The sequence below is a fragment of the Felis catus genome, chromosome A3 (genome assembly GCF_018350175.1).
Source record: "Felis catus isolate Fca126 chromosome A3, F.catus_Fca126_mat1.0, whole genome shotgun sequence".
Classification (NCBI taxonomy): Eukaryota; Metazoa; Chordata; class Mammalia; order Carnivora; family Felidae; genus Felis; species Felis catus.
Window position 1 is genome coordinate 65,133,241 of NC_058370.1, and position 17,894 is coordinate 65,151,134.

A 17,894-nucleotide genomic window follows, 5' to 3' on the forward strand; every position below is an offset into this window, starting at 1 on the left:
CAGTTTCACTTCTTCTTTTTAAGTCTGTGATCCATCTGGGATTTATTTGGGTATAAGGTATGAGGTGCAACTACAGTTTCCCCTACACATATCAAATTCCTGCCAGCTGTCATAATACCAGTGTTTGAAACTCCACCTTTATCATAAACTAAATTCTGTCTATATTTTGGTGAATTGCAGACTCTATTCTCATCTATTTCTACATCAAAACCAGTTATGTAACTATAACTTTATATTATTAATATTATTATTATCAGTGGGGCTGGTTTTCCATTATTATTATTATTACTGTCCAGTGGGTCTGGTTTTCCCTTATTAGTCTTTGCCAGACTAAAGATTATTTTTCCATATTACTTTTATTATAATTTTTTATTAAAAAATTTTTTTTAATGTTTACTTATTTTTGAGAGAGAGAGACAGAGCACAAGCAGGGGAGGGGCACAGAGAGAGGAAGACACAGAATCCGAAGCAGGTTCCAGGCTCTGAGCACAGAGCCCAAGGTGAGGCTCAAACTCACAAACTGCGAGATCATGACCTGAGCTGAAGTCGGCCACTTAACTGACTGAGTCTCCCAGGCGCCCCTTTATTATAATTTTGTCAAAAGAAAAACATAATAGAAACGAATATAGACAGGTAGTCCCAAAGTAGCAAGTACATAAAAACTATTCTTTCATGATTACAAAATGCGAAGTTTACCCAAATTCTTTGCTTTTGTGCTATCAGGATTAGAAATTAAGAGCAAGAATTTAGCTCTCAATCTACACAACTGACAATTATGCTTTGGTCACTTTTCAGGGAGGAGGGTGTGGGGAGGCCCAAGTATACTTAGGGAAACAGCTGTCAATATGAAGTGGCTGTTGTGAAGTCCTCTTTGTCACCTCTTCTTGTACCGGTCCTTCCCACTTGTGATGCTCCAATCACATTGGCCTTAGTTTCATTTCCTGAATACACCAAATTTAGTCGTGCCTTAGGACCTTGCACACATCCCGCATGCTCTTCCTATAATGCTTTCCTTCTAATCCCTGTGTGGTTAGCTCCTTCATTTCATTCAAAATTCAGCTCAAATAACTTTTCAATGAATAACTCATTGAAAGCAGTTGTACCGCTCCCCAAGACAGTGTCATATCACTCTGTTTTAATGTGTATAATATTTACTACATCTGAAACTATTTATTTTACTAGTTTATTTATTGTTTGCCTCATGTGTTAAAATTTAACTTCAGGAGAACATGGAATTTGTTGATTTGTTCACTGCTGGATTCCCAGTGCCGAGCAAAGATTAGAGTCCACATATACTGAAGGACTGAACAAATGGACACCTAGTATTTAGGCCAGTGAGCAGGATGGGCAACAGTAACAGAGAAGGTTGGTAACAGAACCCAAAGCACACACTTTAATAATCACCTGCAAAATGTTCTAATATAATCCTGGTTGATTCTGATGAAGCCAGCACACTGTTGGAAAGATTTTGGACCCAGCCCTTTCACTTTTTTTAGCTGTTCTCGGTTGACAAAGGGTCCATTTTTCTCTCGCCATTCAATAATATTTTTGGCTCGGTTGGCATTGAGTCCTGCAATATGCCTAAAAAAATAAACAAAATGAATAATGTGGTAGATACAATAGTTCTAAGAATAATCAAAGAAAAGATCTCATCTGGAAAGTCAACGATATGCATCATAAAAACCATTGCAATTACAAACTGTCATATAGTTCTAAGTTAAGTAAATCCAAAGGGGAGTTAAATAAAAAAGACAAAGGGGAAAGAGTTGTCCAAGAGGAGGCAAGGACAACACAATGCAAACTAATGACAAAACCAGCAGCTGTCATAAAGATGCTGGTAAACTGATGGACACTGGGATAAGAAAAGAATTGTTCCCCACAGTAATTCTATACTATTCATGTTCCTCGTGTTTCTGAATCAAGTAATAATTCTGCCTATTCCTGTTTAGTTTACAAAGTGAGTTAGAAGCAAAAGTTACAATAGCTTCAGCTGTGTTGTAGTACCCTATTTTTTTTTTAATCAGCCTATTCTCATTAACATAAAGCCTTAAACTATAGAAAGTCATGACTGTCCTGGTTAGTTTAAAAATATAAAAACTCTATCATTAGGTAGTTTGCTTGGTGCTAACTTTAAAAATTACTATTTAAGAGATTCTTAATTCTATTATTGAATTTTATACATGAAAGTATGGAATGTTTGTAGCTGTGGTAGAAAGTCAACACCTTAAAATGTAAGGGATATTTTCTGCTATACTAATCTCAAAGCAAAGAAGTCTAGATCTTTTACAGAGGTCCAGAATTTCATGCTGCATCAGCAGACTTGTGCAATAAATGCCAAACTATGAATGGAAAAAAGCAGCTCTTCTATAACCACACTAAAAAGGGTATATAAGACATGATTATAGTACGATAAAGATTTTGATATGTGACTTGCAGATTCCAGGTAAAAATATGGTAACCATACTTTGAACCCTCAGAATTTATCTTCTGGTTACTGCCAGCTTTGACAGATGTATGCAAGAGACTGAACTAGTGAAAAATATCTACTCTCATGTGGTGGGAAACAGCTCTTTTCCATGTTAACCTTATTTAAGTTCTATTAGCAACACTAATGCACTCAATGGTTACCATATGCTCTTCACTTTAGATTTGCAGTATTAAAAAGGATAATGTGAATTGTTATAAGTCTTCTTTTGAACGATGTCTTCCCCTCAAACTGATTACCTAGAGCAAGGTAGGAACTCAGAGGTTTTTTATACTTGACAACTTCATACATGTGTCTCCTTACGTTAGCTCAGTTTGAACTGAACAGCCAGTTAAACTGAAGATTCTGTGATCTTCAGCCACAGACCTCTCGTCTCACCTCAACAAAACTTCAGAACAGATGTTAATATCCACTCCCACAAAGCTGACACATTCTTCTACAACACTGTCCAGTGTTGCCTTGAGCAAAGTCTGAGATACGTCATGCTAAAAAGACAAAGATCAAAAGTTAACCAAAAGTGAAAGCAAGACAGGCAGGTTTTGGACTACTCCATTATATACCTGTGTCACCGGCAGCTGGCTGAGACACAACGTAGTACATTTTTTCACTTTTCTTAAACACACTGTGAGCATGTAACTGAGCCGAACTTAAGAAATCTACGTTTTCTTACCCTCTAAATCACTCATATACCTAACCTCAATAGAACAGCACCAGTAAGTTTCCCTTTCCCAGAATTCTGCCCGAACAGTAGTTCTCAAACTTTAGCACGGTATCAAAATCACCCATAGGGCTTGTTAAAACACAGGCTGACTCAGTGGGTCCGGGGTGGGGCCTGAGAATCTGCATGCGAATAAGCCCCCAGGTGGTGCTACCGCTGCTGCTTCCAGGAACACACTTTGAGACCTACTGGTCTCCATCATTCACACGCTGCCTGGTGGTGTTACCTTCACTCACATGTGCATTGTTCCTTAGTTCCTCTTAGGAGAAGAAAGCGTAAATTATCATAGGAAGCAGTACACTAATACACAAGAAGTGTGACAGTAAATCAAACTCTGTTTCATCACAGTGAAGATATTATTGCTTATCAAAGGCACTGTTAGTTGACGTACCACTAAGAAAGAAATTACACTGCCTGCTAAATCATGACACGATGCTTTCTTATTACTTGAAAATTTTACTTTTTTAAATACTGAAAGAATTCTTTTAGACTTATTAGGAAGTTCTTAAATCATCTATTATGCACAGATAAAAAGGAAAATATAAGCAATCTAAACTGGTTAAGGTATTTCAAAAATTTCTTCACATTCAGCATTCAACTCTTCTGAACCACTTTTTTACTCGGAGCCTTAGATGTCTAAATTTCTCCATTCAGTATTGCCCTTGAACTCTTAAGATCCCAGGTCATGGAGCATTTCCTGAGACAGTTATACTCCATAGTCTCTGAGAGTTTCTTTAAAGCTTCTGATGCTCATTCTGTAAGCTGTGGTAGTAGTTCTACCTTAATCTGAACAGAAAGTATCAACAGAAGAGATTTTGGACAGCAACAAAACTCCTATTCTTTCCTTAAAGATCCTTAAGTGTTTTATTGTTCAATAGCTTGTTGACTAAAACAGCGAAGGGTCTGCAGTTCAGTCATGCCTCCAAGATTAATAATCAAGTTCGCACAGAAACTACACCACGATATGCCCCGGGGCCAACAGCAACCATAGGACACCATTAATTTTTTTTTTTTTAATTTTTTTAGGACACCATTAATTGTTAAGCATCCTGATTTCAGAGATGTTAAAATGTAAGAAAATGTGCATCTTAGTATTTATGAAACACAGTATTTGAAGGTAAATATTTGTTGGCTAACTGAAGCCAGATTATCACAATGAGTACCTCCTAATACACTTGATGTTATTCATAATTCTAACCTTAAAGGTACTCTAGTTGTTGTTCCCAGATGGGAAACTATAGGTCAGCATCCTTCCCCATTTGTCTCAAGAAAACAAGGTTAAGTTTGATAACCTTAAAGTCTTATGAAGACCATAGAGTAAATAGAGTCCTTAGGGATTGTAATTACACTATTATCTTTTAGTAATAGAAGTTTTTGTTCTGGAAGACTGAAGGGTGCAGGAGTATTCTCATATTACAGAGATAACCTAGTTATCTAGGCCACAGCTAAAAACTACAGACATAATTTTAAAAATCCTAATAAGCAAACATAATCATGAAAAGGATCATAAAGAAAAACCTAAGACCCTGCTAAGAACCTGATTACTTTTGAGGCACAACTTTTAAGAAGCTGGAGAGTCTTCTTGGCCTAAGTAGATGAGAAACAGCAAAATGAAAAGGGACAGTTTAAAAATGAGAAGGTAGGAGATGGCAGACAACGTAGCAGCAAGCACCATGACAGGGACAAGAAAAGTATCTGAGGAAAGAGACAAAACTATAAGCAAATAGGAAAAACTAAAAGTCATAGTTGCGAGCCATTAGAATAAAGGCAAACAACCCCACATATGTCAAACCACACCAGATGCTTGGTAAGTAGTCCCTGTAGCTGGACGGTCTTGGTTGCCTAACCTCTAGTCTCCAACCCTCTTTTCCTCCTTCCAAACAGAAATGTGACTGTGTTCCATGCATCCACCCCATCCCTGGAAGACCATATGATTTGGGGAGACTGGCCTCACTGCAGCAGATGATAATAACAGTAAAATCAATGGTTTTCTTTTTTCTTTTCTTTTAAAATTTTTTAACGTTTATTTATTTTTGAGACAGAGAGAGACAGAGCAGGGAGGGGTAGAGAGAGAGGGAGACACAGAATATGAAACAGGCTCCAGGCTCTGAGCTGTCAGCACAGAGCCCAACGCAGGGCTCGAACTCACGGACCGTGAGATCATGACCTGAGCCGAAGTCGGACGCTTAAGCGACCGAGCCACCCAGGGGCCCCTAAAATCAATGGTTTTCAAGCTGAGGGTTGTGATCAATTAGAGGGTCATAAAGTTAATTTGGTGGCTGGCCAGCAGCACAGAAAAGTCAAGACAGAAATAACCCACACAGAGCATGTTGCACATATTCAACATGGAATAAACAGTACAATCAATAATGCAGCCAGGTGAGGGTACCACGTGAGAGGGATACATAAATTGGCCAGGAACATGGACAATTTCAATTTCAATGTTCCTGGTTGTCTCATTAGGTCTTTTAATAAATGATTGTCACAGATTGACGGAAAGGTTAAAGAGTAACTTTACAAGTTTATGAAGCAGAGTATCAAAGAAAGTATGAGAAGTTTATCATCTACTGGCAAAGTTCTGATTCTTTCAACCAAGTTTAGTTACAAACTTTCACTGTATTTTTCAGAAAGGATGTTACTGAGTATAACACTTTTTGAATTATCAGCAATTGTAATATTTTAACTAAGTTAGCTCAAGTTGACCTTAAGCACCATAAACTCTGAGGAAAAAGAAAAGCAATGAAGCAAGCTCAACTACCAGATTTGGAAGTGTTAATAGTGACAAAAATGAGAGAAAATGCTGACTCCTCCATTCAACTGGACTTGAGGCACATTTTAAATAGAAAAAAAAAACCCTGTAAGACTTTAAAATAAACTTAAAAATGATTTTACAAATACACAAAACAATAAAAATGATCGACCCCAGATGGCATTGTTGGTAACAATGTGTTTGTAGATGACAGTATAAAACCTGCAAAATTAAAAACCAAACAAAAACACTGGGAACATCCCTACCAAAATGGCTAAGATGCAAAAGATGGAAAATACCAAGTATTGGTAAGGATGTGAAGCAAATGGAATGCTCAAAACACCAACATGATAAATGCCTTTTAGGTCAGGTATGCAAGGCAAGGGAAGGCAGTTTTATGGCAGATTTATTTTGTATGGTTTAAGTATAAATTCACATAAAACCGAATCACATATATATACACCATATAAAAATGCATTCTTGTTCAATACAAATTAAACTAGATAAGGGGCGCCTGGTGGCTCAATCGGTTGAACGTCCGACTTCAGCTCAGGTCATGATCTCACGGCTTGTGAGTTCGAGCCCCACATCAGGCCCTGTGCTGACAGCTCAGAGCCTGGAAACTGCTTCTGATTCTGTGTCTTCTTCTCTCTCTGTCCCTTCCCCACTTGTGCTCTGTCTCTCTCTGTCTCTCAAAAATAAATAAATGTATATAAAAAATTTAAAACCAAATTAAACTAGATAAACTGCAAAGGAATAAAAAATGGACAAGTTCCTAGAAACACAGAAATTGCCAAAAATGGGCTCAAGAAGAAATAAGAAAATCTGAACAGACTTAAAGCAAGAGATTCAATCAGTAATCAAAAATCTCCCAACAAAGAAAAGCCCAGGACCAGACAGCTTGATGAATTCTACCAAACATTAAAAAAGAATTAACACTAATCCTTTTCAAACTCTTCTAGAAAACAGAAGAGAGGAGAACCCTTCCTAACTCATTCTATGAGGCCAGCATTACTCTGAAGTCAAAGCCAAACAAAGATAACACAAGTAAAGAAAACTACAGACCAATATTCCTTGTGAAGATAGATGCAAACATCCTCAACAAAATACTAGCAAACAAAACCCAACAGTATATTAGAAGGATTAAACACATGATATACATAGGATGCATTCAGTATATGTGGACTCAAGAACTACATACATATTTTTTTTCAGGTGAAAAATACTTTCTCTTGGCGTTTTTAAACTTTAAAAATTTTGAAGTGATCTCAAAATCAGAGGAAAACATGCAAGGAATTTCCTTAGCTTTCCCTCAAATAAGTACCTCAGTGTATATTTGCAAACAACAAAGACATTGTCTTACATACCACCATAGAATAATCAAAATCAGAAAAGTTATCACTGATGTACTATTATCTAATGTAAAGCCCATACTCAAATTTCATCAACTACCCCAATTGTACTTACAGTATTTTTCCTCCCTATCCAGAATTCAATCCAGCATGACACACTACACTTAGTTGTCTTATGTTTCTATATTCTATGCTAGGCAGCTTCCAAGATGGTTCTCACAGATCCAACTCCTGGTATGCGGGTACTTTGCAGCCTGTCTCCTTGAGTGTAGAACTCACTCAGGAGTCTTATCTGCATGAATTATCACTAAGATTACTTTACCACTCAGTGACCTAGTTATATGAAAAAGTATCTTCAATTTTTTTAAATTATGTCTTTTTAAAATATTTATGTATTTATTTTGAGAGAGAGAGATAGAGAGAGAGAGAGAGAGAGAGAGTCAGAGAGAGAGTCAGAGACAGAGAGTGCAAGCAGGGGAGGGGCAGAGAAAGAGAATCCCACAGCGCAAAGCCCGACGCGGGGCTCAATCCCATGAACTGTGATATCAAGACCTGAGTAGAAATCAAGAGTCAGATGCTCAACCAACTGAGCCACCCAAGTGCTCCATATTTTCAATTTTGATTCAATCAGGATTTAAAATAGTAGGCTTAATAGTGTACCATATATGCTCATTGTCCTCATTTATTCCAGACTGGAACAAATTCATGAACATTATACCTATACACTGAATTAAATCTTCCTAATTTTTTTGTATTTGAGGGTTAAAAAACCTTGTATTTAATTATAAAGAAAAATGGTATTTAACTTTATCATAGGTATAAGGGTATTACTTTGAGAAGCTTTTATTTTGAATTATGTTTAATTGTGTAAGACGTATACATATACACATACATGTGTGATAGGTATCTTGGTTATGGTATAAAATGTACTTCCTACTGTGTATCACGATCAAAGGGTATGAAAAATAATGGTCTAAGCCAGTCATGGTGGTCCCATTCCATTTATTCCATGATGGCAAATGAAATACAAGGGTAAATCTGCTGAGGGCTTTAGAATAAGCCTTCTTTACTGAGAGGTTAAAGACTAACTTAAATAAAGACCCCTGTATATAGAGCCTTATGAAGAGCTGGATCTTTTCTTCTTTTCATTCAAATAGGACTACTGGAGCCAGGGTAAGCACTGTATCATGTGATTGGGACAAGCTTGAGGACAAAGCTGACTCCGTGAGGATGGCAGGTGGCACACATGGCCGGAATGTAGTTCTTCATGATACTCTTGAGACTTTATATTAACCAGTTCTGAAGTCACCACTACTCTGACCTTATTGTAATGAAATTTCTCTACTATTTAATAAAGAATAATAAATTTACTTATTGTTCAAGTCATGTGGAATTGGGATCTCTGATGTTTTTCTAACTGATGTTATTGTATCAAGGGGCTCAAGGTCTAGTGGGAAGGTTTGAGACAACAAAAACAGCAACCAATAACCTTACTACCAAAAACCCTTGAGATTTTACTGTCAGGCATTGTTATAAGGCTTTACGATATTATCTAATTTAATCCTTACAACAACTGTACAAAATGTGCATGTAATATAATGTGGCATCTTCACATGTTACGAATTTATTCTAAGGAAATAGAAAGATATGTGCAAAGATAGGACGTGTGTGTTGGCACAATCTAAAAATACACTCAGATGGGACTGATACAAATAAATTATAGTCACCAATGTGAACTATTATGAAGTCATTAAAACATGTAAATTAGAACAGCTATTTACCAAAACACCCTGTAAGATAACTTATGGAGTTCAAATATTTTTTAATTCCTCTAGTAGGGAGACTTACGTTAGAAAATTTTCTGCAAGAATTGCTGTGACCTATACTCCTGGGTTTGGCCTACATTCTTCCCCAACTTTTTGCTTAGGAAAAGTATTAAAAAATTAACACTGTTTTCTAAAAGTACAAATCACCTACCTTTAGGGGAGGAAATAATGAACGAAGTTCCATATTGTCCCATAATAATATCTGTGGCAGTAAAGCAGAGGCATTGATTCTGTCATTCTAAAAACGTTTTCTAAGCGGCTGTTATGCACCAGGCACTGGGCTGGCTGCGCTGGGTGTTGTGAGTACAGGAAAAAACATATGAAGTCCATGCCTTTAAGAAGCCCAGTTGACATCTGTGAAAAGCTGAGATGAGACACACACCCCTACTGGCAGTCATGAGTAGAAGAGCAGGAGGACCCCAGGACTGGCTATGCTAATGGTCAAGGCCTTGATGCCAGAAAAATGAATTACTCCATTTTTTAACAAGTTATCTAACTGAATTGTTGGATAAGTTACTTGAATTGTAGAAACAGTCTGTTTCAAATTCGAAGAAATATTGTTTGGGCCATTACATTTTTACCTAAAATTTATGAGATTTTAGGAATATAAGCACTCATTCATGCCAGTCAGCTTTTTTGAGGTCAGAATCCACGTTTTTATTATTACTCTACCACAAACTTCTGAAGAATTGCTGATCCAAACTGCTCTTTTTTTTTTTTTTTGTCCTGAAGCACTAAAATTATCTCACAACTATTTTTAAAAAGTCCTTCCAGATGAAACCTTGTCTGTGGACTATAACTTTTACAGCAGTGAAACTGCACCTTGCACATTCCATATTAAACTTTAAATTTATTCCCAAGTTGTTTTCCCTATAATATTCTCGAGTATTTTCTTTATAAATTAATCACTCACTCATGGTTCTTCCTACCTCTTACTATCATCAAAATACAAAATGCAATTAGGAATTAAAGATGCAAAAAAGCTTTACAGGGAAAGTCTAGCCAATCACATAAAGCAAGGTGACTTCCTCATCTTGCATTGACTTTTCTTTGACATGTGACAGTTTTAAGAAGTCATCTAGGGGAGTGGGTACTGATGACCCATGAAAGGCAGAACTGATAGAAGAATGGAGACATTTCAGAAAACAGAGTATGTGCTTAAGAGTAGTTCCTTCTCTACTTCTTCAAAGCCAGTATACAGTATATTCCCTTTAAAGACTAAGACAATGTTCAGCACCATAGAAATACTGTATTTAACCTTCTAAAAACCTACGTGTTCTAGCTCTACTAGAGCAGAGATATTTATATGTAATGAGACAAATGCTCTTGATAAAAGCCTTTAAAATATTTCTTCATAAACACATTCTTTTAAGAAAAAAATAGTTTGAACACTAACAGAATATTTTTATTTTTAAATGAACAAATTATACAGTGAACAATTCATTATGCTTATGGGACTCTGGGAATTAAGACGGCAAAGGGCATCAGTCTTTCAGTACTGTAGGGACTTTTTTTCAGACCTGGAAACATGAAGTATGGCCAGTGGTCATAAGAGGGGGAAAAACAACACAGGAAGAGATAATCTTTGTAAATCCTCCTCCCTTAAAAAATCACATGGAAGGTATGCTGAAGACTCCTTTATTGCTAACTCAGTATTTAGGCACCCAGTTTAGTTTGCATTAATTTATGCTATTTAACATAAACCAATTTATTCAAGCCAACTTGACAGAAAGATCCCTGGGGCAACTGTCTTCCTTGTCCTGCACAAGACAAATGGAAACTAATTTTTAGAACCCAACCTTCTACCCTGACTCTAGGGCTAGAGTAGCCCCACTCTTAAGGCATGGATCTTCTGGGGGTTCCCAAAGGAGTGCCTACAGTTCTTCCAGTGACATCTTCCCACTATGGATGGCTAGAACCCCTGTGTTTCCAGGGCAATGTATAACCTCTGGAATCTCCACTCAGCTCCCAAAGCCTCGGCAACTTTTCTATGTTAGGCCTATGGAGTCTCTGCCTACACGTGTGCACATTAATATCTGGTTAAAGATATTTTGAAAAAAAAAGCAAGACTTCTACTTTTTTTTTTTTATGAAATTTATTGTCAAATTGGTTTCCATACAACACCTAGTGCTCATCCCAACAGGTGCCCTCCTCAATGCCCATCACCCACTTTCCCCTCCCTCCCACCCCCCATCAACCTTCAGTTTATTCTCAGTTAAGACTTCTCCTTTATTTACATTTGAGTAATTTGTACCAGAGTATTTTTCCCACCATAAACAATGCTAGAAAGCCAGGCATAATATATCTAATTTTAGATGTTAGACAATAAGCAATGCAGGTCTATGAGTCTAGAGAGAGGAGAGCTACATGAGATGAGTCCCATAGCTGCCCATGATCTGTCTGACTTTGGAGACTGTGGCACGGGGAAGTGGCTAGCAGAGCACAGCCATCTCACTGAGCTGGGGAAGCAAAGATTAGAGTTCTGGCCAGCTGAAGTAACTGGACTTTTAAGAGTGGGATACCAGAGAGAACGGAGCTTTAAAGAGTAGAACTCCAGAAATTTGTATGACACTCTGAAAGTATTTAGCCAAATACTAAGCTGCATATATCCAGGGCACCAGGACAAGACTCTATAAGACAAGTTAGAAAACAGCTGCCTGGGAGTTTTGGACTATACAGAGAGCTGGGAGACACAGAATGTCCCTATCAGCCACAGTGGAGAAACCTCAATGAACACCCAGATACTCCAATAACACTCTAGAATGGACAGGCCTTAGAAGTGGGGCTATTGTATCCATTAATCAGTTGATGGACATTTAGGCTCTTTCCATAATTTGGCTCTTGTTGAAAGTGCTGCTATAAACATTGGGGTACAAGTGCCCCTATGCACCAGCACTCCTGTATCCTTTGGGATGAGCATTCGGTGTTATATGGAAACCAATTTGACAATAAATTTCATATAAAAAAAAGTGGAGCTATTGTAGTTCTAGAGTAGGGGGTGACTCTACACCCATCCTAACAAAGTTTATTAAGTAATCCTTGTCCAGATAAACTCACTGGTGTATTCTACGAAACATTTGAGGGAGAAATTATACCAATTCTCTACAATCCCCTCCAGAAAACAGCAGATTTATTCATACAGACCTTACTTGAATTACGATGGAGTTACATCCCGATATGCCCACCGGAAGTTGAAAATATCACTAGGTCAAAAGTGCATTGAATCCACCTAACCTACTGAACATGATAGCTTAGTCCAGCCTACCTTAAGCATGTTCAGAACACTTACATTAGCCTACATCGGGGCAAAATCATCTAACACAAAGACTGTTTTATAATAAAGTGTTAAATATCTCCTGTAATTCATTAAATACTGTCCTGAAAGTGAAAAACAGAATGTCTATATGGGTACAAAATGGTTGTAAGCCTCGTTGTTTACCCTCAGGCTCATGTGGCTAACTGGGAGCTGTGCTTGCTACAGCTGCCCAGTATCACGAGAGCATCATACCCCATGTTGCTAGCTCAGGAAGAGATGAAAACTCAAAATTCCACGTATGGTTTCTACGGAATGTGTATTGCTTTCACACCATCTTAAAGTTGAAAAATCCTAAGTGAAACCACTACAAATAGGGGACTATCTGTCACGACATGAAAGCAACCAAGATGTTCTGCAGGAGGTAAATGGATAAACTGGCACATCCAGCCAATGGAATATTAATCACTGCTAAGGAGAAATGTGCCATCAAGCCCTGGTAAGATTCGGAGGAACCTTAAATGCATATTACTATGCGAAAGAAGCCAATCTAAAAAGGCTACACATTATATGGTTCTACCTCTATCGAATTATGGAAAATGAAAAACTATGGAGATAATACAAAGACCAGTGATTATCAGGAAAAGAGGGAGGAATCAGCACAGCACAGAGGATTTTTAGGGCAGTAAAACTGCTTTGTATACTATAATGGTGGATACATGTCACTAAACAGTTGTCAAGACCCACAGAATGTATTATACCAAAAGAGAATCTTCATATAAACTGTGGACTTTGGGTGATATTAATGTGTCAATTGTAATAAATGTACCATTCTGGTGCAGGAAGTTGACAGGAAGATAGTGCATATGTGGGGACAAAGAGGATATGAAAACTGTCTTTCCATTCATTTTGCTATGAATCTAAAAACTGTTCTAGAAATAAAGTTTTTAAAAAGTTTGAAGTTTATTACAAAAAAACCCACAACACCCCTCATAAGATTCAATCTGATGTGACAGAAAATTAACCGATTGCTGGAATAAAATTCAATACTATTTAAATTTTTTTTTTCAACATTTATTTATTTTTGGGACAGAGAGAGACAGAGCATGAACGGGGGAGGGGCAGAGAGAGAGGGAGACACAGAATCGGAAACAGGCTCCAGGCTCTGAGCCATCAGCCCAGAGCCTGACGCGGGGCTCATACTCACGGGCCGCGAGATCGTGACCTGGCTGAAGTCGGACGCTTAACCAACTGTGCCACCCAGGCGCCCCAAAATTCAATACTATTTAAAAGAAGACAAAAGAATTTGTAATCTCAACATCATCACAATGTCCACCATACAATAAAAAAATAACTAGACAAAGAAGCAGGCAAATATGCCCCATAACAGAATGGGCATGGAGAGCCATCAATAAATAGAAACCAACCTCGGATAAACCCAGATATTGAAAACAGTAGACAGGAACTTTCACTCATGCAAAGGAAATATGGTCATAAATGAATAGATATGAAATAGCAGAAGATAAATGGAAACTATATAAATGGAAACTATAAATAACAAAATGGAAATTCTAGACCTGAGAACATAGTATCTGAAATGAAAAACTTACTGGATGGGTTTAACAGCAGACTGGAGATAAGCAGAAAAAAGGGAGATCAACAGAAATCATTCTGTCTGAAGAACAGAGACAAAGTAGAGCCTTCACAGCCTGTGTGACAATATCAAAACATTTAAATAGGTGTAATTGAAAAGAAGAGAGAATTTGAAAAAGTCACGACCAAAATTCCCAAAATATTTTGAAAAAACTTAATGTATACAGCAGAGAAGCTCAGTGAAGAATCTTACGAAGGATAAATACTAAGAAAGCCACATCTATGGATATGATAGTCAAACTACAGGAAAATAAAGAGAGAGAAAATTATAAAAGCAGACCGAAAGAAAGGACACATTGCATATGAGGAACAACAGGAGAAATGGCTAACTTCTTATCAGAAACAACAGAGGCCAGAGATGAAGAAATGACATCTTTAAAGTGCTGCATTAAAAAATAAGACTCAAAGTTAAAAACACCAAATTCTGTATCTTTCAAAGAAGGAAAAATAAAGGCATTTTAAGGTAGATGAGAACTCACTGCCAGCAGATTAGCACTGTAAAAAATGTTAAAGGGAATTCTTCAGACTAAGGAAAATTGATACCAGATGGTAAATATGATAAATAATTATGTTCTAATTTTATTTAAAAGACATATGACCATTCAAAGCAAAAATTACAGAATAGTTTGGGATATATATATGAAAATAATCACACAAAGAATGAAGGGTAGTGAGGTGGTATAATATTAACTCTCAGCAGACTATGAAAAGAATATAAATTATAATCACTAGAGTAACCACCAAAAAAAAAAAAAAAAAAGCCAAGAAGTACAGATGAAAAGTTACTAAAAGAGTTAAAACAGAAAACTAAAAATTATTTCATTTTCTGTTAAAATAAAGCAGCAAAGGAAGAAAGGATAGAAAACAGATGGGATATATAGAAAACAAATAGCAAAATTGTTAATTTTAATTCAACCATATTAGTACACTAAATGTTAATGAAGTAAATGTTTCTATTAAAAGGCAAAGATTGTCAATTAACAAGAGACATACAGTAAATTATAAACAAATTTGTTGGAAGTAAAATGATCGAAACAAATATACTATGCAAATATTAAGACTACGAAGACTAGAGTGGATATATTAATATTAGACAAAAAAAGACTTCAACACAAAATGCTTATTACCTAATTACAGAGCTTCAAAATACCTGTAGTAATTCAATTGTTAAGTGTTTTTACCTAAGAGAAAAAAAAAATTTTTTTCATCTAAGGGAAAATTTTAAATATGTTCTCCCAAACCTTGTACAAAATATTTATGGCAGTTTTATTGACTAATAAGAAAAAACAGAAAACGCCCCAAACTAGGAATAGCCCAGGTGTCCATTAATAAGAGAATGGGTTAAAAATGTAGTTATGTTCATATTATGGAATACTATTCTGCACTAAAAAGAACTACCGATACATCCAAAAACATGGATGAATCTCACACACGTTAAGCTGACTGGAAGAACTCGGGTGCAACAGACTATACATTATATGATTCCATTTATGTAAAATTCTAAAACAGACAAAACTAATCTATGGTGAAAACATGCGTGTTCTGAGTGTGAGAAGGGACAGTTGTAAATTTTCTGGGATGAGAGGAAAGTTCTACATCTTGATATGCATGGATTACACATGTCAAAACTTATTGCACTGTATCACTTTGCCCTTTTTTGTATGTAGATTATATCTTAAAAGAAAAGAAAAAAGAATGGTAAATAAATAAAAATACCTAAGTTTCTGAATCATTAAGCTGGGAACGGTGATGCCCTTAACTACAGCTCAGTCTCAGGATTCATAGCTCTGGAACAGATGGCTGGGATACAACATATAGACCACTTCTGGTTTTTGTTCTTTGGAATCCGATGGTAGATGTTCTTCCCAGATATCTCACCTCCTGAACCTAAAAGGTAATTCTTTTTTGTACAAAGTAATTCGCAAATCCAGAATCATTCCCAGCACAGCTTCAGTAGACCACATAGGAACTTAGTTAATGACAAACGCACTCAGTTAGATGGCACAGACTGGCTAGTTAGCTGCTTGTTCTCATTAAGAACTATCTCATTGAGATCCTGCCCTAAAAAGTTATCATGATGATTAAAATTTAAACATAACGTGTAACTTCTTTATGAAGTATGAAGCTAAAAAATGAGTCTTTGCTATCATACTAGTTCAGTGTTAAAATTCTAATCTAGTTTGGCTTTCATTTTGTCTTCTAGTAGGTGCTCTTATGTCCCCTAGTGGATACGGGTCGATATGGTAGAAGAAAGATAAGGGCAATACTAGCTAAGTAAAGGTCCATAAATCCTAAATGCCTGCCTTGCCCACATGCTTTTCCAAAGCAATGCCTCATACCACCCAATTCACCACAAAAAAGAAAAACATTAACACATCTGAACTGGACCACACCTATCTGCCCCATGTGTGGTCAAATATAGGACCTGGACTAAAACATAATCCTGGTTTATGACACATGCATGAACAAATGCATACCAATTAGCTAGACATTTTGACCTGACATAATACAAAGAAGTCGGCATTTCCACTGTAAATCTCTGTTTATAAGATTTATAGCTTAGTCATAAAAGCAGACTTAAGAAAAATGTAGGGTACAAACATTTAGCCATGAGAGAGAAATTTCCCTTTTAATAAATTAAAAGTAACACAGTGTGTAGAAAATCTGATCTGAAACTTCTGTGTGTGTGAATGTGCACGTGACAGAGAGAGAGAGAGACAGAGAGAAAAAGAGATCCTTGTGCATAGAAATTTTGACAGTCTACTATTTAAATTGTTAGGTGGGGACAGGGGGTAGGGATATAAGGAGGATATAATGTAAAGTAATAAAAAATGTTGTTTCCTCCCCAAATTGTAAAAACTAGGTTCCCTGTCCATATTTCCAGCAATAAGCATTAAGGATACATTTTGTCTCCCCAAATTCACATACATATACTCATATGTGGCCACACATACAGCCATATATGAAACATCTTCCGGTCCATTAAAACTGTGGACAGTACATTTTTCCCAATTACACCTGAGGCTGACAACACCAGCACAGAATCCATATTCATGTACTTCCACAGGTGAAGCATTAATATAGTAAGGCAAGGTTCCCTTTTGTTTGCCTCTGTCCCCTGCCTCTGTATTACTGTGGCTCAGCCTAGGAGCTCCACAGAATCTGAAACAATTATTCCGCACCTAGCCTTCTGTAGTGGGAGTGAAGACAGGGTTCCCAAACTCCATCCTCTACACCACTTTTATCCCCAGGTCCTTTTTTATTTTTATCTAGAGTACTTATCATCTACTACACACGGGTTTGTTGTGTGTGTGTGTGTGTGTGTGTGTGTGTGTGTTTAAAATATATAAATTTATATTTATATTTCATTCACTTCTATATCCTGGCACACAATAGGTGCTCAATCCTACTACTGTTTTAGTTTGCATTTCCTTGAGCACTGGTTTAGTTGAGGATCTCTTTGTGTGTTTGCTAGCCAGTTAGACTTTCCTCTGTATTCCCACTTCCTAACACTATGCTCCTTAGCACATGGTGGAGACTCAATAAATTACAACTTAAAGGCATAAAGGAAGGAACAATCAAGAGCCAGTTTCTGGCAGTTTTGCTTTTGGAGTCTTCTTGATGAAGCTGGGAATTTGGTTTAAGAAAAAGAGTTGCCTTAAAATAAAAGGAGATGCCAGTGACTAGAGATTGTTTAAGGGCATTACAGCAGTACATCCCACATTCGTATTATGGGGAAACTGTCCTAGCAAGCACCAATCAACAGCACGCTCAGGTGAAATCTGAAAATGAAATCTGAGATGCCCTAACATGGCACGTTAAGGCTAACCATGGTCACAGGGTCTCTCATTCCAAGCC

The 17,894-nt window shown here is 36.9% G+C and overlaps 1 protein-coding gene across 15 annotated transcripts in view; it reads right to left on the minus strand.

Moving 5' to 3' along the window:
• The window catches only part of SRBD1 (S1 RNA binding domain 1), a 226,676-nt gene that overhangs the window by 54,952 nt on the left and 153,830 nt on the right, over nucleotides 1–17,894 (minus strand). For all 15 annotated transcript variants that reach the window (XM_045055088.1, XM_045055095.1, XM_045055090.1 and 12 more), the window contains 2 exons: nucleotides 2,864–2,970; nucleotides 1,405–1,581 (listed from right to left, as the gene is read on the minus strand). In XM_045055088.1, the coding sequence (XP_044911023.1) occupies nucleotides 1,405–1,581; nucleotides 2,864–2,970 (284 nt within the window). The remainder of the gene's footprint in view (nucleotides 1–1,404; nucleotides 1,582–2,863; nucleotides 2,971–17,894) is intronic.